Genomic DNA, 20,933 nt, shown 5'->3' with positions numbered 1-20,933 from the left:
TTTTGTCCACCACATTTGTCCGTGAAAATGTTACTACCATCTTTTAAGAGATCCAGACACTACACATATAAACTTCGTAATGATGATTTGAAATAGAACTGTATTCCAATTTCAAAGAGAAATAAGCTATGGGAGTTGGAAGAGAAGGTAGAATCAGCAAGAATGAAAAAACATTGGAGTTACTGTTATTTTTTTCCCCTACCTAAAACTGATATGACAAAAATGAACCTCTATAGTTAAACAGATGGAAGTGAAAAAAAAAAATTATTTGTCTATCCTCATTTGCAAGTCATCCAAACCCATCACCTAAGGACTTTCGCCCCCAAATTCCAGAAAGGTGGGGGGAAAAAAGAAATGCCATTCAAATACTCTCCATTAAAACCAGCTGAAAACTATTATTCATGATAGCAGTAATTATCATCTTGCACCCCCATACAGCAGAAAACAGCTTTCCCCTCACACAGAACACCCCTCACCCCGCCAACTTACATAGCATCCAGCATTTGAAGACAAACTTATTTAAGCTTTTTCTCCAAAAAAAGACTTGCGTCTGAAGGGTAGACATGCAAATAAACCCATGCCAGCAGCATCTCTCCGAAAACATTTGTCAAGCAGAGTTCTACTAGAACTACGTTTACATGTTCTAATACTGCATCAGCACAAGTACAGCTATTTTTCATAACCCAGAAGATTTAAGGCTTGCAACTTTTGTTGAGTATTAACTGATCAGATAGAACTACTAACAATTTTGATCTGTAATCAAAGTTCTAACATCAACCTGAAACTACGTAAGGTACATAACATTTACATCTATGTAAACACCTCTGTGCTTGAAAACAGTATTAAGTAGGTTTACCAGTCCTGCTCTCAACAGCAACATCAAGAGTGCTGGGGTACTGCCCAATGATAACACATGTCGTACAAAAAAGTGTACACTCTTATAAAACAGGAATCTTGAGCAGGATTTTACTTTAAGAGCAGTACTAAGTCTGAAGTGTTTTATTGCTCTGCCTGTGCAATAAAGCGATTAGAGTTCAACCATAATCATGGACAGCTCGCAGAGAACATACCAGCAGAGACTATTTCACAAACAATACTCCTAAACCTTTGGCAGGATTTTCAAGTGCTACCAAATCAATAATGAAAGGAGAGTCAAAAAAAAAAAAAGTTACACTAGTAAAATTAAAGAAAAAAAGTCTCACCTCCCACCCCTTAATTCCTTCAGAACACCTAACGATTCAGCTTCTCACGCTGTACCAGTATCTTTGGCTTTACAGTTCTATCTAGATTTTGGGGGGGTGGGGGAGAATAAATTAAAAAAATCATTTCCCCTGAGAATAATCAGTGTGAGACAGAAGAATAAAATAAAAATCAAAGATTAAAACATTCCCCATGCAGTGAAAATGCTACTTCAACTACAAAGTTATCTTTGACATGCCACTTCCTTCAGCAAAATTACTCAAGACCTTCCGAGTGGCTTGAGAATGATCTAGCATTAGGAAGGAGAGAAAAAAAAAAAAAAAAAAAGAGGACCGAGACTTTTCTGATGCGTTTCCTTTTGCTTAGGTGATTCATGAATCAAGCTTAAGTGAGTTTTAACAAATATGGGTCTTGTGCCCTGTAAGAGACTTAAAGCTGCAGAACTACTTTGATGACGGACTGCCCGGGTACCAAAGACAGAGCAGGCAGCTCAGAAGAGGTGATAGTTTAGGAGATATGAAGCATAAGAGTCACAAAAGGACCATGAGATGTTAAAAACTATAGCACCCTCCACAGAAGATTCTGGTTAAAAGACAATCCACTACTTCAACACCTCCCACATTTTCAGCGGCATAGGGCATATATTCTGAAACATCACAGAAAATTATGGAAGTATACATTCTCTGTTCCTGAAAGTTCATAAAGTATAACTCAGCAATCATGAAAATTGGAGGACACAGAAACACACTTCCTTGGGGGATGGGAGAACATAAAGAATATCTAAAGAGAAGCGTTCTTTGATGAACAAGCTATTTTATTTACTATTTTTCTTTTTTAAGCTCACCTACAATCCTGCCTCACCTCCAAAAGAGGCACAGGAAGCATATTCAATTGTTCATAAGTATTTTGTTATTACTTCAGGATCTTCTGTTCTTTATTGAATCAAAAATACAGATGGGTTTATATAAAAAAAATTCTTAGTGGGCACATGGAAAACCTTGACCTGGGCACTTTGTTTTGATGTTTAGTTAATCCGCATTCATCTCATTCTCTTGAATTAGTACAAATGGGTGCAAACCTACACCCACTTTTATGCAAACATCTACAAATATTTTTAAGCAGAATACATAACACAGATGCTCTTTTTCAAATATCTTAGTCAGACAAGGGAAATATTTTCACTCCCTTAGCAAAGATTATTAGATTATTATTTTCATTCACTGGAAACTCCTATCCATTTGAAGCACATTTACAAGGTTTCATACAGCAGTTTATAGATAGCAAAATAAAACACCTTCAACCTAAAGACCGCTTCCACACCCATCACGTAGAAAAAAAATCCCACAACATTTTCACCTATTTAAAGACCACTAGTATTAATTGGCTATGTAAACAACTGCAAAAAATAGTTGCATACAAAAATAAATTCATAAATAAAGAAAACCAACACCCCCACTCCCCGAAACACACACTCAGAGCAGCTGGGGACTGCACACCGGAGAAAGACAAACCAGACATCTTCACACCTGAATTCTAGGATTTCTTCAACCATTGCCAATATTCTTAAATATATAGCCTGGGCAGACTTTTTCAGACTAAAGACTGGAAAAGAAACTTCTTCTGACGATGATGTTAGAACCAATTGATCAGGTAAGATTTTAAACTGAAACAAGTTACAGTAAAGAGATGAAACACTACTTATCAAAATGCCTGTACTTCGTGCTAAAAGCTTACATAATCTTATAATTTTGATCATAAAAACAAAAGCCTACTGTTGAATTTATTTTTAGACCTACACCAGGACTGCAGATACTCTAAAATTTTAGGTTAGGAGAAAATAGTTTATTAATTGTTAAATACTGGAACACTCAATGTGTACTACTGGAATAACCACCAAAACAATGTCATTAACATGAGAAGCAGTCCAAACTGCAGCCAGCTTCCTGCTCGTTTAGCAAAGATTAATTCCACCTTCACAGGCAAGAGAACCATTCATTTTACCTTAACGAGAACAACCTGAGCAAGAAATGCTAAAGAAAAGAAGGCTTTTGTTGCCAAACCGTTCTTTTTAATAAGTAAGATGGGTAATGTCAACAAGATCACTATTCTGTGCTCTAGGCAAAAAGATCTTAATAGAAGGACGGGGAAGGGAGAGGCAGACATGAAGGGCAGATGGCACCAAGCCTTTCAGAAACTGTCAGGGGGGTGTGGAAGTTTCCCTACAGAAAATATTGCCGAATTAAGAGGAATGTTGCTCGAGTAACTTAAAAATAAGCTATTAGGAAAAGATGAAAGACATGTCTCCTACTGCAAGACAAAACTGTCAGAAGAAATCGTGCTTTGTTTCAAGAGATGAATAAATGGTATACCCTAATTAAAAAAAAAAAAAAACAAAAAAAAAACAAGCCTCTGTCTGTCTTTAACCTGCTCTGTTATTTATCTGGTTAAAACAGAAAGGATTTTTTTTTGGTTTATTTCTGGCAGCGCTCACCATTTCACAGCACATTTAGCGCACAAGGAATTGATCAATACCGCTACAGACATAAGACTAGACTATCCATTTACTAACCACAAGAAAATGTCCTGTTCAGCAAAATCCTGTACATTATAACACTGAAATTTTAAAAGGCATTGTTATATGGATCTCATTACTCCCTTACACTGGTTACACTGAAAAGCTCAGCACTTGTCTGCTAGCTTTCAGACTGATAAAGAAGTATACCTTCGCACGCCCTGCAAGAATGCCAAAAAGTGTATCTAAACCTACACAGAGGACTATATTCACATTCAAAGAGTAAGCAGGAAGTGCCAGGCTTGCCACGTAAACAAATATTACATCCTTTACACATTTCATAACAGGTTTTTTCGTGAAACTGATGGAGCTTCAAGCCGAAGTGCACCAACAATTCCCCCAACCACTGGTTGCTACCATAACCATTTTCCTCCTGTAGAGGCGTGGGGAAGTCCTCACACCCCGCTGGCTTCTCAGGACTCAGAGCTGGCGTTTGAAACCCAACTTCTGCTGTTTCAAAGAGAGAAGTAGTAGCTTTTTTTGCACTGCAAGGCAGCGACATATTGAGTAGCAAAATAGAAATCGTTACAAATTATTGTTTAGAAACTGAAAGTCTGCCTTTTCAGCCTAATTCTGTGCATGCATCTATACATGCACACACCCCTCGCTATCATGAAAGGACGAGCTACTGCTTTCAGAGCAGTACCTATTCTAAATTAATGAAGCATTAATGAAGGTGGCCATTCACCAGTGAATGGTCCGGATTAATAGATCCAATTGAAGTCAAGGGTATTTCGGCTGGGTTATTCTGATTTAAAAAAACACTATGAAACACTAGGAACTGCACTGCCAGATGACTCTATGTGACACTAGGTGGTTATGTCTCCACATTTGTTCCACACAATTGATCTGAAACCCAAGTGCTGCCCACATTTGAAGCGCTCGTGTTATATACATTTTTAAGAATAACGATGAAAACAGCTTCTGCCATCCCCAAACATTTGTCATCTGAACAAAGAGAGGTTTCTCCCCCTTCAAGCTAATCGACAAAGTTCCCTCAAGCTTCCAAGTGCTGACCCCAAAGCCTTACGTGGAAAGCAACAAAACCAAGAACATTCACTTACCTGAAGAACAAGAGATAAGAAAAACAGCGAACGCCAACTTAGTAGCAGCTCCCATTTTCCAATGCTGTTAAAACATTTAAGTGACTTTAAGTATCCAGTTTCCTGGGTCCTGCAAGCTGGAAAATCTCCCTTCTTGCTGAACCGTTATAGAGCAATCTATAGCAACATTTCTGCAGCAGAAAATGTTCATAAAACAGTAAAATCAGATTTCTTTAGACACTATCTCCCTCCGGCTCTTTCTAGCGAGAATCCCGGTTGAGGGATGGATATATTTGGAACCGTGTTTCAAAACACACGGGTCATTTGGCTTCTGTACAAACGGTGGCAAACTTTAATTCATAAAAGTATGCTACGAATCCACGTTAAAAAAAAAAAAGAAAAGTCAACAATTAAGCCGCTGGACACGACGAAGTCTCTGAGCACACTCCAACTTTGCTTGTCCACATCAAGCTCCGCGAAGCATCCCTCGCGGGTGCCGAGTGCCAGGGAGCGGGGTCGGAACCAGTAAACACGACGTCTTCGTCCTGGCTCCCCTTATACAACATGTAGTGTTTGGGAGAAAAGTAGCTCCATTTCAGTTTCAAACCTCAAAAGCCTCCGGGTGAAGGGAGGAAGTTTTGTCAGTTTCTTGACGAAAACTACCTTAAAAAAAGAGAAAGCCACCAGCTACACGTGGGCAACGCTTCGGTTGTCTTTAATGCTGAGGGATTTAGCCTGACCCACAAGAGGAGAAGGGGAGAAACAAGAGTCTGGTAACAAACCAACCTTCGGGCTTGCGAAAAGTGGCAAATCTGGAGTCCGCCCGTCAGCCGGAGCCGCGCATCGCCCCTTCTCCGCGATCCTCCGCCCGGGCCCGGCGACACCCGCGCTCCCGAACCCCAGCAAGATGTCAAATTCTTCTAAGAGATTTCCATCCCCTCCCCCCCAAGAGGCTATATTTGGTATTTAAACACAGAAGAGTGATTGGGGGGAAAAAAAAAAAAAAAAAAAAAAGCAGTATCCAGCCGCTGGGGAGGAGGGTGATATATTCTTTGTGGCAAATCCTTCCTTGAGTGCCGTGCTTCCAGGAGGGCTCGGCTTCCTCGGAAGCCGCGGGCGGAGGGGAGGCTGCGGCGGGCGGCCCGGCGGGTCCCTGCCCGGCGGGTCCCTTCCCTTCCCGGCCAGGCGGGCGGGCGGCTCCGACTCCTCACCGGCGCATTTCTGCCTCGCCGCCCCGCTGCTCCTCACACGCCGACCCGAGACCGTGTGTCGTCCCCCCGCCCCGCTCTCGGTCCAGTTCTTGCCTTTTTTTTTTCTTTTTCTTTTTCTTTTTCCTCGTAGGAGAAAGGAATAAGAAGCGGCAGGGGTGGAAAGGAAGAGCCCGCCGGGCTGGGGCTGGCTGTCCCTCCTGCCTCCCGCACCGCGCACCGGGCGAGCCCCGGCCGGAGGGCGGCGGGGGCAGGAATCCCCTCGGCACCCTCTCCCCTAACTCTGACCCCGGCTCACTCCCGGCTCCGAGGAAGCCGCTGCCGAACGCAACTCTCTCGTCTCCCGGGCGGCGGAGGCAGCGCGGCTGAGACCAACTTTGTCCCTCCAGGAGTGCAGTTTAGGGGTTGGCGAGGAGAAAAGGCCGAGCCCGGGGGTTTTCTCAGGGCGGCGGCGGCGGCAGGAGCCGTCTCTAGAGTCTCCCGAGTCCGGCCGGCAGCTGGGAGCAGCCCTCCGTACCCTGCTGCTGCTGCTGCTCCCCTGTGGTAATTTCATATCTACCCATTCACTTGCCTGGCGTGGAGAACGGACCCAAGATGGCGGCGCCCGGGCGATTGTTTTTGTTTCCTCTCCGCCTCCCCCTCCCCCACCCTCCCCTCCTTTCCCACAATCACGGCAGCCCCTCGCGCGACGCCGGCCGGCCGCGCGCCGCCCCGGATTGACAACCGCCCTGCCCACTCACGACCCAGCGGGCCGCCGCCTGGCCCCGCCTCCTCCTCCCTCCTCCCTCCTCCCGGCGGGGCGGAGCTCGGGACGCCGCCGCGAGGCCCCGCCCCTACCTGCCCGCGCGCACACGCCCGCGTCCGCGGGCGCGCGCCCCCGCCCGCCCCTGGGCGCGGCCCTCGCGCCGCGGCCGTCGGGCGCCGTCCGCCCGCCCGCCCGCCCGCCCGCCTCGTCGCTCCGCGCCGCGCCGCGCCCGGCCGCCGCCCCGCCCCGGCCCGCGGTGTCCTGCCCGCTCTGCAGAGCGAAGGTCGGTGGGGGCCGGTTCCTCTCGCCTCGGGAGCGCAGGGTGAGGGGCTGCTGGCGCCCGCCCCTGAGGAGAAGGAGGCCGCCGGGCCGGGCCGGCAGGTGTGAGGGACGGGCCCGGCTGCGCCGCCCGTCGGCACCTGCTCGCTGCGCCCGGCCCTGCCGGCGCCGAAGGAGGAGAGCTGGCGCCTCCCGGTCCCACCCCCCGTTATTATTAATTCACCTTCGCGGGGCTTGTTCTTGGTCTTCGGGAGCCTTTCTCCCTGACCGAGGCCCTTTTCAGGTGACGGAGCGCTCTAGGGAGAAAAAAAAAAAAATCTACGGTAAAAAACGCTGTGAGACCCGGTGTAAGGCTGTGAGGGGCTACCAGGGGCGTCAAGCGCTGCTTTCCCGGCCCTCCGCTTCGCTCCCCTGGCCCCAAGTGCCGCTGCGATGCCCTGAGAGGGAGCCCTGGCAGGCGACGGGGCCTGCGGTGGTCCCCACGGCGGGCATGTTCCTCAGGGTAACCGCTGCTGCCACGACACCCCGAGCGTGTTCTACAGCCTTGCTTTCAGCCGCTGTCACGCCAAGACACTACGTTATTAGGTGGTTGTTCCTGCAGAGCGTATCACGTGCAATTAATTACGCTGGTCACCCAGAAGAACAGGGTGCTCTGCTCACATGGTGGCTGCGCTTCCTGCTCTGGCAGCTTGCTTAGCCTCCCTCCGAATCACAACAAACTTCTGTTTCCTATCATTGTTTGTCCTTTGGCTGCCGCAGTCTAGCGGCTTGCAGTATTTATTTGAAGTGAGATAGCCTTTAGAAGTTCCTGAGACGGGCACAACACTACATTGTTTTACGTGCTGTGCAAGAGCAGAACAAACAGTCTGTGCTCCAGAACGTGGGTATAAAGCAGCACATGTGCTGGGTTTGGAACAGAGGAGGGAGAGAGGAGGAAGGATGAATAATTTCTAGTGTTCTCACCTTTTGGGGAAGATGTATATATTGGCGGTACTTTTTGTCACTGGAGATAAAACACTCTTGCAGTAAATTAATCCCTCTTGAGGACAGTGGTTCTCCTCCTTCATCAGTTTGGTGAGACTCCCTACCCCGTTTTTTTTTTTTTTTTTAAATGGATACCATAAAATATGTTACTTGCCTCTGAGTAAAAAGGAATACATGTCTCTTAGATTTAGAGATCAAGGCGGGAAAGCATAACGGCCTTAATGCTGGCCTTTCATTTCTGTATTTCTGTAAAGGGCAGTGTTTGTATAAGCAAGTAGTGCCAACTTCTCTGAAAAGTGGTATGCTGTTCAGTAACCGTAGATGTGGATTGAGTGATTTCAGATACCTTCCTTCTCATGCTGACATGGTCTAAGTTTTTTGGTGATGGAAATACTCGGGGGTACTAGATTGGAAGGCATGTTATGTATAAGATATTTCACATATGTGGATATACAGCCAAGTCAAGGCTGAGTAACATTGCCAAGCTCTCTGAGCTGTGCTAATTCACTGATCGACAGAGGCGTTCAGTAACTAGACCTGGTGAGCCACCACTAGCACTTGGATTCAGCCATGAAGAAACGTAGATATTTCAGTCTATTTATATTGAGGTGTCTGCTGGAGTTCTTAATCAGGATTCGGGCATCCTTGGTGTTTCTCTGTCGTGTTCAAACACTTACCAACGCTAAATTCATCCACTGACCATGTTTTTGATGATTTGAAACATCCAAAAAGCAAAACAAGATGTATGGGATTGTGTACATCTAGAAGCATCAAGACATGTGGCAACACTTTTTATGCCATCTTTTATCCAAGTATTTCAGAATGATTTACAAGCGTTAATTAATGTAAGTATTACAACACTCCTACTTAATCTGTAGTTTTTAATATTCTTCAATAGCAGAATATTTAAACATGACCTGTTCTGCAGGTTGTATTTTCACTTGGCTCAGCTTCTTCAAAATGCTCGTCATGTTGCCACATGAGTAGGAAATTATAGCTAAAAATATTGCTATTGTACGTGTGTGTGTGAATATATATATATATATATACTTCCCATTGTAGGTATTTGGCTTTTTTTTTCCCTGACAGAATGTAAATTATGGTCCATATTTGTATTTTACCGATTATTTTTAGTACAAATAGAATAAATATGTCATCTATATAACACCATTTGCATGAATGTCATAGTAAGGAGGTGCCTCTTACTCAAGTAGCTTATTATTCTTAAGCATGGGTGTTTTTTTGCTTGCAGGATCCCTTAAACAGAATACAGCCTTCTGGCCATCCAGTAAATATTACAAAAGCAGTAATAGTATAGGGTTAGTCTTGTCAATCACATGTTTATCAGGACCACAGGAATCACGAATGAAGCGTATCTTTCTCTATTTTCCTTCCCAGTTTTGAGGCCTAAGGGGACGATGGCAAATGGTATATGAACTAGGATGACTACTGGGAACTAGGATCAGGGAGCCCGCTCAGATGTTCGTACCACTCCAGAAGCATCACTCTGTTTTCAGCCCCAGTGGTGCTGCACATCAGCCTTGCATCCTTTGAAGGCCTACCTAATGTAGCATATGAAAAGAAACAAATAAGGAGAGGTACAAATATGCTCATTTTTGGTATGCAAACAATAAAAACCAGTTTTGTTGCATGATTGCAGCACCATAATGTTGTTTCAGTTATGTCATTATAGGCACAGTATCTATAGAGCTATCTATATCTGCATTAGGGATTTGCTCCCATTTAATTGCATTAAAAAAAAAAAATTAGGTAGTTTGGTGCAAATATCGTACAGACCTTAGCAGAAATTGCCTGCCATTTTTGTGAGGTACTTGACGCAAAATGCTTTAAGGGCTTTCTCTAGGCTGTTGCTTTTATTGCTAGTAAAAGGATGAGTTTTACCCCAAGTAGACATATTAAATGTCAACACAGTTGCTGTCTCCTCTTTCATTTTAAATGTCTTTTTGCATGCCTTTCTCATGTGAATTTTGGGGGTCTTTCCCTCTTCTTCCTTTTGGCTTTTCATTTCTATTTTCCTTTCGCCTTGAACTCCAGGTCTTTTTTCCCCTCTTCTAAGATGAGTCTGTCTATGCATTTTTAATGAATCATTTACTGTGACATATGAGCACTGAAGATACAGTGTCAGGGACTTAAGCGTCTGCGGAGAGCTTCTGTGCAGGAGTAGCAGCAGCAAGATGAAATGGATGCGATCTTAGTTTCATTCTTTTGTTCATGTGGGATGGTACTTTGCCTAGAGGCAGCACAAATATAACTTTCCTTCTAGGGAATAATGAGAAGAATTAAAAACCAGCAATGTCTCTTTTTCTCTTCAGAGCGCTGCTAGGAATAGAGGATTTCAGCTGTGCCTTTGCTATTTCCACACTTACCACTGAATCACTACTGTTTATGCAGAAACAGCATTAAAGGCAAGAAGCTAGTGTGCAAGGCTCATTCATAGTATCTGTACAAGCATTTTTAAAATGTAGAGTGGGAAACATGGGTGTCCTGTTTTTGGCTGGGATAGAGTTAATTTTCTTCCTAGTAGCTGGTATAATGCTGTGTTTTGGATTTAGGATGAGAATAATGTTGATAACACACTGATGTTTTAGTTGTTGCTGAGCAGTGCTTACACTGAGTCAAGGACTTTGCAGCTTCCCATGCTCTGCCCAGCGCACAAGGAGCTGGGAGGGGGCACAGCCAGGACAGCTGGCCCAGACTGGCCAGAGGGCTATGCCATACCGTATGGCGTCATGCCCAGTATAGAAACTGGGGGAGCTGGCCAGGGGGCAGGGACCACTGCTCGGGGACAGGCTGGGCATCGATCAGCGGGTGGTGAGCAGTTGCACTGTGCATCACTTGCTTTGTATATTCTTTTTATTACTATTACTCTTACTATTACTATTATTACTATTTTACTTTATTTTATTTCAATTATTAAATTGTCTTTATCTCAACCCACAAGTTTTCTCACTTTTAATCTTCCAATTCTCTCCCTCATCCCATTGCGGGGGAGAGTGAGCAAGCGGCTGTGTGGTGCTTAGCTGGGGACTAGGGTTAAACCACAACAGTGGCGTTTATAATATCAGGAGTAACATCAACAGATATAACCCTTGTCATTATCTCATTAATCTTCCCTCATGGTCTAAGTAATTCTCCCCTTGAAACTCTGAAGGAAGAGAGGACCACGTTCAGACACTGTCTTTACATAACCAAAACAAAAATGATCAAAACAGCAAGAAATTAATCTCTCTCAGGGATCTCCTCCTTACCAGCCGGCTTAACTTTCCATGCTGTGAGAAAAAGTGCAGATATTGGAGGACAGCCTAATTAAAAAAAAAAAAAAATGGATGAATAACTGCCCTGAAGTTATTTTTAATTTTGTGTAAGTATACATAACTTATGTGAAACTCGTAATATTTTTAAAAAGTTTTAATACAAAGTTTCAGGTTTAGTGCAGTGGACAGATAACGAAATTGCTACAAATTTTTCATTATATTGCATTTTTTACTCTGTTCCAAAACTATTGGGATACTTTACAGTTATATGGATAACACAGCTTTAAAGCATGAGAAAATGTAGAATTAATCAACCCTTTAAATGTTGATGAACTCAAATTAAATCAAAAGCTTGCCTCTGGTATGCTTTTCGATTGGGTCAGCATATATGCCCACCAAAATTTTCTCCTTTTACGCTTGTAATCAAAGTTATAAATTTTACATGCAGTTGTTGAATCCAGCTGATATCCACAAAGACAAAGTAAAATACATGCTGCAATCATAGCCCTATTTTGGATTCAGGTATTTTGGTGTTTGGCTAAAGTATGCTCGTTTTATTCATGTGAGCAGTACTAATAACTACAAATGAATAGGATTTGCCCTGTATCGTGTTATGTAAAGCTATTTCTATAGCAAGCTTTTTGTGTGTGAAAAATTCCTTTTTAATGTAATCAGATGGAGCCTGTAGACCCACACTAAGGTGAATATTTCCCTCCTTCAGGTTTGAAAACAAACACATAGCTAAAAAATTTTGCAGAAATTAACACTTAAATACAATCTCCATCAAGTCATTTTCATTAAAGGCTGCATTTGTACCAATGATTATTTTTTCTTTTTCGATCTGCTATCCAGACTTTTGTTTCCTTAAAATACTTGTGCAGAGATGAAAAAATATCTAACCTATTTTCTTGGAGGACAGAGTGATGTTTCCTTCTAGGATTTGCACTGTCTTGTCAGAAAAGATCATCCGACTAGAGCTTCCTGTTGCTTTCAGACACTACATTGTCTCTTAGAGGCGGTTTGTTGTGTCACAGTTTTTTATTACTCTGGCATTTATCATGTATGATTTCACATTTATACAATTAAATTTTCCAGCTATTGTACTATAGTCCTCATGTACACTTTACAATCCTTTTTTTGAAGTGCCGTGAAGAGTCCGAGATGAATTCTTAAAACCCTAATCTGTATTACGAAAACAAGGTTCCTCAGGTCTGTGTAGAGATCTTCCTACTCAGAATATAGTATGATACTTAATATATACCCCTTGAAAACAAACTGTGTTCATCACGGAAAGCAAAAGTGCTACAACATTGTAATGTTTTCACCATTATTTTCGATGAATTCTTAAAATGTGTGACAAGTGTTTTCTTTTGCTACGGTGTCCTGACAATGATACTAGATTTTAAAGAACGTATCTTTCTCACTTCTTAGAAAGTCTTTGTATGTATATATATTGGTTGGTAAAGAATTACATATTTTAGACTGACAATTTATAACTAAGTAGTCATAAGAAATAGGAGGGCAAAGTGGCTGAGTAGGGAGAGATTGTCAGATACTGAGAGTATTAAATTGTGTGGTCTTTAGAATTATTTTGTTAATATGACTTTTGGTTCTTTTGAAACAAGGAAAAAAGTTGAATAGATGCAATTACTTATGATGTCATTCAAAATATACTAGAAGCTTTCTGTAATGACTGAAGGGTAGGATCAGGAGAGTTGGCTAATTTTCCAAGCTGTCATGTGTGGTGTAACTTCAGAGTTTAATCGCGAATTGTATATATATATTACTTTTGTTAAACAGTATTAGAGGAGCACAAGAAAGTCAAATACCCTGTCATGGGTAATGCATATATGTTTTTCATAAGCCAAAGGCATTTTATCAAAAGTGTACCCGAAGTCTTCATCTGTTTCTTAGTAGCAGAAACAATTTATGGGAGCTTGATGTAAAGCATAGTACTAGTGTCAGCTATACAGCCTAGGTTCTAGAGAAAATTATATCTGTTTTGCTCATTGAATCAAAATGAAACACATAGAAAAGTGCCCCGAGGGGTGGGGGTGGAGAACTTGAAGAGAGCGGGCTAGTTGTCAGAGCTGTGATGTGCGGTTTGGATTCAAGGTTTAGCAACAGACTGCATACACGCGCAGTATTTTTTAAAAGAACTGACAACAGAGCTTGTCCTTTGAGTTTTCATTTCAGCCCTGAATCCTAAAACGTAAGTTCTTTTGTAGCAGGGAAGATTGTAGGATGTTAATAGTCAACCAACCTAAATTAAAAAGAAGAAAAAAGTTGCAAAGATTGAGCTGGAAACCTTAAAAATATGGCTTCTGGAAGTCTCTCTTGGAACAGCGAATTAGAAGGTGTTGATAGGTTTGTAAATTCCATTGTGGTAATCGCAGTTGGGAATGATCAGATGAGGCAGCCAGCTTACAAGTAGCCAAATTGTCACAGGCCAGGTTTTCAGGAAATAGAGGAAACTCGAGATATGTATTTGTGGATTTTAGAGTTTGCTAGCAGAGATGAGTAGTGATAGTTAGCTGAGGAAAGGCTTTGAGAAGTGAATCAAAGGTTTGCAGGTCCGAATGGAAGTCGGCTGCCTGGAGGAAGAGGAGGAGTGAGAGGCCTTGGGTGAGACTGCATGTGTACAGTTGTTTCTGAGTCTGTCCATCAGAGAGGTCCTGTTGTCCCACTTTAGCAATTTAAAACCTCAGTAAGTATAACATTATTATTTGATTCAGTTCAATGTCATAGTCAAGATGAGCGCTGGGGAAGACGATGGAGTGCCAGGTTCTGGTTCAACAGATAACTTAATAATAAAGTTCCCAATGGTATTGTTAAAGAACAATAATGGGAGGTGGACTTTTTGAAGATTCAGATGGATTGGAGGATACTGAAGCTCAAAACATTAGTTTCTGTTTTTGCTAAAATGCTAAGAAATTGGAGGTCCAAGATGTAACCAATCGGTTTCAGAAAGAGATGGCAACCGGGAGTCAAGTATCTACCAAAAAATCTGTGGTTTCAAAATTGGTCATTTGGAATTTTAGAAAAGAAATGTGAAGATCCATGGTAATGAACAAGCTACTAATAATTTTGTGTTTTATTGCAGCTAACAGCTGTAGAATGTAGAATTAACCCTTACAAATATATTATGTGGCAGAAGTTGTCCTGCTTCTAGAGGCAGCAGTTATAGGCTAATAAAGCCTTCCTGCAAAGGACAGTGGTTGGAATATGATTTGAGACCCACTTCCTTTGAAGGACTTAGCTACTGATGCTCCTGCTGTTATCTGAATGCTTGACTCCAAGTAGCGAATAGTGACTGTTAGAATTCCCATTGTGAAAGAGGAGCAGCTACATCTAATAAATACTGATACGGAGTAAAATTACAAAGGGAAAGGGAGCTTCCAGAGCTTCTGTTGTATTTGTTGTGGGTTATATTTTTTGTAGCACAGTGAAATATTTCTAAATGATGGGTGGCAGAAAAATCTGTTACATCCGTGCCTGAGCAATGAGATCTTAAACTGCATCTTCCTCAGGCCCATGACAGTGTCTCACTTCTCTGATCTTTTTATTAAAGGTAGTTATGTAGAAATGTAGCAGGAACCCTGAGGAAGTCAGAAGTGTGACTCTGGGACAGTGTTGCCTAATATTGGTCTAAGTTAATGTGTTTTGGTTTCAGCCCGTAATCAGTGATTTAGGGATTTCATAATTTCTGCACAGAATTTAAGTAGCACTAAAATAATCCTGCCAACAGCAGCTCAGCCTGCAGACACCCCTTTGTTTCTGTTCACTGTTATAAAAAGCATACCTCTCCCCAAGCGCTGTAATTCCTGGAAATTTGGCACATTACAGGTTTCCTTGTAAAGAGCATGGAAGATTCCCAAATTTGACCTATTTCAGATCTAAAGAAGGACGGAGCAAGTTTAGTCTTAGAAGTCTCTCAAGGAACACCTACCAGCTGTCCACTTCTTTTTTATAACAAAGAGCATCCAGCTGTAACAATTTCTTTCTGATGGTTGTGCCTTTGGCAAGATGGATGGGGTGAGCCAATCCAAGGCCATTTGAAGTTCTGTAAGTTAAAACCTATAATCTTGCTTCTGCAACCAGCAGAAGATCCCAGCCTACTCCTGTTACATGTGCTTCATCGTTGTCCAGCTCACCGGGTAGCTAAATCCTTCTCCGGCTTCTAGTGCTGAATAGTTTTGGGGTAGATTCATCTACAAATTATTTTATAATAATTTCAACTTAGACATTGAACAAACAGTATTTTAATGTCTGAGATGGCAAAATTCCATTTACTTCCTATAGTGAGAATTTCTTTCAGTTCAGGCTATTTTAAAATGAACAAAAGGTAACCTTTTTTCTATTTAACTAGAAAGTTTTCTACATAGCAGTCGACCTTTCTAATATAAAGGCTCATTTTTTTGCCTTCAAATTCTTTAGGCAATGAAAGCATACTTCTAAGATTGTTTTTTAGTGATACACAGTGCATGCACCCTGTTTTAGGAACATCAAGTAATTAACTTTCATAAAACTGCAGAGAGGAAAGTATTTTTGTTTTATACGGAGAGGTAGGGAAGCTGAAGTAGACGCAGATGGATACTAGATTTTTTTTGCATACTTGCCCCAAAACATGTGAATGATTCCATTGGAACACCACCATTTTGAAGCTATTAGTCACTTCTGATAACGGGTGTTTTGGTGGTTTAGTGGTTATTAAACATTTGTTGGCAGGACAATGAAGTTTCTAAAGATGAAAGCGGGGCCTTTTTGGCCTCGGATTCATACACAGAGAGGGATTGCCTCAGCCAGAAGACCATCATTCCTCTTTTTACCATGAACACTGATGAACTAATTAATGGCACAGCCCGTAGAGCTGGCAGTGTAGTTTAGAGGTCTCTCTTCCTGTGCCGTTTCCTAAATAATGTCTTTCTTTTCCAGAGAGGTTTATTTAGTTTTTTGACCATTATTATAGTCTGTTTTTTCTCAAAGTTCGTGGGAGGTTTTCACTTCCAGTAAGGTGTTTCTTGAAGGCCACAAGCACAGTTGTGGAAAACTTCAGTTAGGCTGTGTCCTAAAGCCTGTCAGGATCTACACTGAGAGAAAAGAAACTCTGAGACACTTGACCAGCTATTTGGAAGTCGGAAGGTGGCTGCCAGTGTGTCTAGCGTTTCCATATCAAGGTGGATTATGAGCATTAAGGAAGCTTAAACAGCTCTCAGGAGAGAGATTCCCATGGTTTTGAAGGCTTATTCCACTGGCACAGGTGCTTGGCTGCAGTTTGGGTTGAAAGATCAGGGTTTTTTCTCCTGGAATTGTGCATGGCACTACCTAGTTTTACTTTTTTTAATTAAACATACTCAGAGGTTGAATGTTCAGGTCATGCTGAGTGCTTCACATTTGAGAAAGCTCAGACAACACTTCTTGCCAAGTTTAATGGACATTGCCATGGAGGTTTTCAGGCACTGGCTAAGGCAAGTGAAAGGAAAGAGGCAGGGTTTTTTCTTGTTTGGTTCATGTTTTTCTTTTAATGATCTTTTAATGATCTGTCACAACTAATAGTCCCAATCTGTATTGGTTTACAAGTTCTATTGTCATTAAAATATCAGGGGATTCACTGAGTCATGTAAATAGCTGTGCTATTGGAGGGAAGGGCTAAGATGTGGCTGGATGTTTCATCTGTGTTAGCTAGCATGGAAGAATTTTATAGAACCGTGTTGCCGCTTGTAGCAGTGATGGGAGAAACCAAATTAGAATGTAAGAACAGACTCTCTCCCTCTCATTTTCCAACTAAATAATATGGAAGCATTCAGTTAATCATAGTTTCTGAAGCAGGTTTAATGAAGTTAATACAACTGAACTGCAGTAGCTTCGTGCAACTGTGCAGCATTTTTCATCTCAGTGTATAGCATATAGTATGCTGTCAGTTGATCATTTGCTGTGCTTTTTCATAATTTCATAATGGAAATTATCCAAGTATATTTAGGAATTGTATAAATAACTGCTTTACTGGTGGATCTTCTTAGGATCATCAGCATTACACTGCATCGTCTAGCAGCCTAATATCAGTTGTATATGACAGTTGAAGAAAAACTGTTCTTCTACACAAGATTTGCTTTCTAGAGTGCTGACTGTAGTGGAGACTTACTGTCAAATATTTAGCAAACAAGGTTCAAAATATTGAAAGAAGCTTGTTTTTAACTATTATTTTTAAATAATAGCGTGCTGTTATCTTTAAGCCCTATTAGCTGATTCTCACTTGAGAAAAACTTAGTCGGATACGCACAATATATAATGTATGTCTGTGTACATATGTTAGCAGGTGATTATTCTTGTACAGTATTGCTTTGCTTAAATTCTACTTAAGATTTGTACCAGATGACGACATGCTTTTTTGGTGAAGATTTTTTTCATTTAACTAGAATGTAATTACAACCTTTTTATGAAAAGTTTCTTAAAAATAGGTAGAGAAAATGAGAAAATGAAAATATTATGTAAAACAGGTGGCAAATCAGTCAGCATGAAATAATTTTTTAATGCAAATTCTAACAGATAGCTCCTAGTACTTGGAATAGCTAATACTTTTAGTGGAAATGCGATGTCAATATAGCAATGAAGATAAACCATTCAGACTAGACACTTTAGAATATACTGATGTGCTAAGCTTGTGGTTCCAAGTAAAGACAACGCTTATGAATATGCACATGCCCAGTCCAGCTTTTTGTGAAATCGTACAATAAGAGCATTCAGATCGTCTGTGGCTAGCGTTTATATTACAATGAAGTAGTAATAGGAAAATTGGAGTGTCATTTCCATCTTGATTCTTCTGGTATTTCTGCTGTTACTTCAGTTTCGTTCTCTGTTACCTTTGGAGCATTACTGGAAATTTTAAGTAGCGACTGGCTTAGAAGTGGCCTTATTATAGAGAAGGGAAGTTGCAGGCTACAGACAGGTTCAAAGAGGATCAAATGGTGGCAGGACAGGTTAGGGTTAGAGGGGTGGGAAGGATGCACTATGTGTGTCATCAGCTTTCTCACAGAAGCTGCACTGTGAGAGGTCTGGTAGGTACATTTATCGTGTTATCATCAGTCATACTGTAGTTTGATGGAAGTGACTTGGGAATCAGATTTTTGTCCTTGCTGTTGGAACATACAGTTACCTCAAAACTTACGTATTTTTCAAGCTGTTATACCAATTTCTAAGCTCTCCTCTGTTAGGCCCCTATGCAAGGCAGATGGCAAGGCCATTTATATGCTTTAACTATTCCTGTGTTCTGGAATGGCATTTGTGGATTATTAGCAGTGTTAGACTATAGCAGATCTTTAGTTACATTCATGCTGTACTTCCACAAACACTTTAAGCCAGCATAAGCCAAGAGATGCTGCCCAGCCCTGCACAAATGTTCTTGCAGCTGCACACTTAATTGATTGGGGAACTGATTTAGGTTCAAACTAGCCCAGCAAACAAACCAAACCAAAACATTAGCTTTAAACTAGTTTCTGAACTCACTTCATTCCTAGCCTCACAAATATTTATGTTGGCTTGAAGGTCTTCACCTTCCTGGTGTTAAGACCACAAGAAGTGTGTGAAGAAAACCAGGAGCCACTTTTTTGATGCAAGGGCTGGTTTAAAGGGCTTGTGGAATTGCAGTTTAAATTGTGGCTCCTCGCTAAACAGCCAGATATTGTAAAAGAGGCTTAATTGTCATCTTTTTATGCCCTGGCTCCCAAGTTATGTCAGACACACCTTGGATAGAGCCCAGGGTGTGCCTTGGACTAATTCTGTCTGTATCACCTGCCTGCCTTTAACCATTTTTCTCTTAAGAACTTCAAGTTGTATCTTCTGTGATCCAAACTGTGTCTAACCAAAACACATTTCCACACCCACCAAAATATTGTTCTACCCTCTAACAACCTCTCACAAGAGGTATTTTCTGTATTAGGTAGTTCCATTTAGTATTTATGCAACAAAACAATTGGAGAAAAATACAGGGCTTAGATGAATTGTGCTTGTCAGTATTACAATCTGACAGTTTAAGTAGCTCATTCCTTTTCTCCAAAACTGTGCTAAGATAATTTATGCGTTTCATAAGTGTTTTATCTTTGGATTACAAAGAATTACAGAGTTTCACTCATCCCAAATTACATACTAGAAAACGCATTCATGTCTCATTTATTACATTGTTGGACATCAGAATAAAATTGTGGATCATGGTTAGTTGCATCAACTCCTTTCGTTAGTCTTACAGGTCTTACATAGTACTTATGCATACTTCTATATTGCTTGGAATTTCTGAGACAATTACAGCTAGTTCAATAAAAATTAAATGCCTTTTTTGAGAGAAATTCTCCTTAATTTAAGTAATCTTTTAGTACAATGCAAATACTAGTTATGTTATTTTTTTCCCATCTTTCCACTATAAGCCTGCCAAATTTAATGCATTATGTGCAAGAGTTATTCATATAAGTCCCAATTTGTACTTGCCTGCTTGGCACTTTTATCTAATCCATTGCGAGCCTGCACCACAGCTGCTGCTTCTCTCTGACCTCAGATGCTTGAAGCAAAGGATGGAAAGAGGCCGGGATGCTGCATGGCAGTTTAGTGTGGTTGTAAAAGGTGTCCCTTTGCTCAGCAGAGCCCCACTGGAAGGTCTTCTCTTCCCAGTTGCATTCTCTCTTTGGAGGTCCTGGCAGGACCTTTCTTTATAGGAATCGGGTAGTGGTCCTGTCACAGGCAGCGTGTGGGCATGGGCAGGGAAAAGTTGCACTACACCCCTGATTGGTGGTTTTGTTTATGTTTTTTTTTCCACAGTTAACCTCAACATCTGGTCAAAGATCCATACATTATTCTGAGTTGCATGGAGTAAAGCACATCGGTGCTGGAACTGCAAAGACACTACAAAACCATTTATTTCTTCAGCTACTGTTGAAGAATTAACTCCTACACTCTGCAAAGCAAGATTCAGGAATGTAGTTTGCCACGTGAAATTTAGAGGATACGGAAAAGATAAAGGACTAATTATAGAGGTCGACTGCCAATTCTGTTTAAACTGTAAGTTTCCTCCTCTTCTCAAAAGTAACTAGGGCACTGCATTATAAAAATAGTCTCACAAAATTCCATGGCAGAATGGGTGTTAGTAAGCTCTTAACATGTGCCTTGGGTTATTGCTGTTTGTGTGTCAGTCACTGATTTATTTCTAATTTCACTTTATCTTTGAACAACCAAACTATTTTTGAAATTTTCTTAAAAATTCTTCCATTATAAAGTAGTAGAAGATGAACAGTAGTGGAAAGGTTTTAATCTTGAAAATATTTGAAAGAAAGATTTCTCGAGCTATATGAATTTCCAATTAATTCTGATTATTCAAGAGTTTTGGCTTTTTTTTCACTAAGAGTTTGCAACCTAATAGTTGCTTTCTATTATAAAAGCAAAAAAAAAAAAAGAAAAAAATCATTGACCAATTTACAGGTGTAATTTCTTAAAAGAAAAAAGAAAAATTAAGGGTTTATCTAAAATTATCTGGAAGGCTGCTACTGAAAAAGCAGTTCAACAGACTTTGAAATAATGCAGATTAATATTCTAACTTTTTATTTCTTAGCCCTCTGTAATTTTCTCTAGTCTCTCCTCCACTTT

General features: G+C 41.2%; 1 protein-coding gene across 1 annotated transcript in view; it reads right to left on the bottom strand.

Moving 5' to 3' along the window:
* ACVR2A (activin A receptor type 2A) overlaps window positions 1-6,611 on the bottom strand; it is a 71,710-nt gene extending 65,099 nt beyond the window's left edge. Inside the window, exons 1-2 of the mRNA XM_082313544.1 lie at window positions 5,602-6,611; window positions 4,837-5,474 (exon numbers count right to left, since the gene is read on the bottom strand). Of these exons, the coding sequence (XP_082169670.1) occupies window positions 4,837-4,891 (55 nt within the window). The 5' untranslated portion in view covers window positions 4,892-5,474; window positions 5,602-6,611. The remainder of the gene's footprint in view (window positions 1-4,836; window positions 5,475-5,601) is intronic.
* Window positions 6,612-20,933: the final 14,322 nt, after the last annotated feature.

This window comes from Platalea leucorodia (genome assembly GCF_965183815.1).
Source record: "Platalea leucorodia genome assembly, chromosome: 5".
Lineage (NCBI taxonomy): Eukaryota > Metazoa > Chordata > Aves > Pelecaniformes > Threskiornithidae > Platalea > Platalea leucorodia.
Note: the sequence above shows the minus strand (reverse complement) of the source record. Positions and strands in the feature narration are given on the sequence as shown.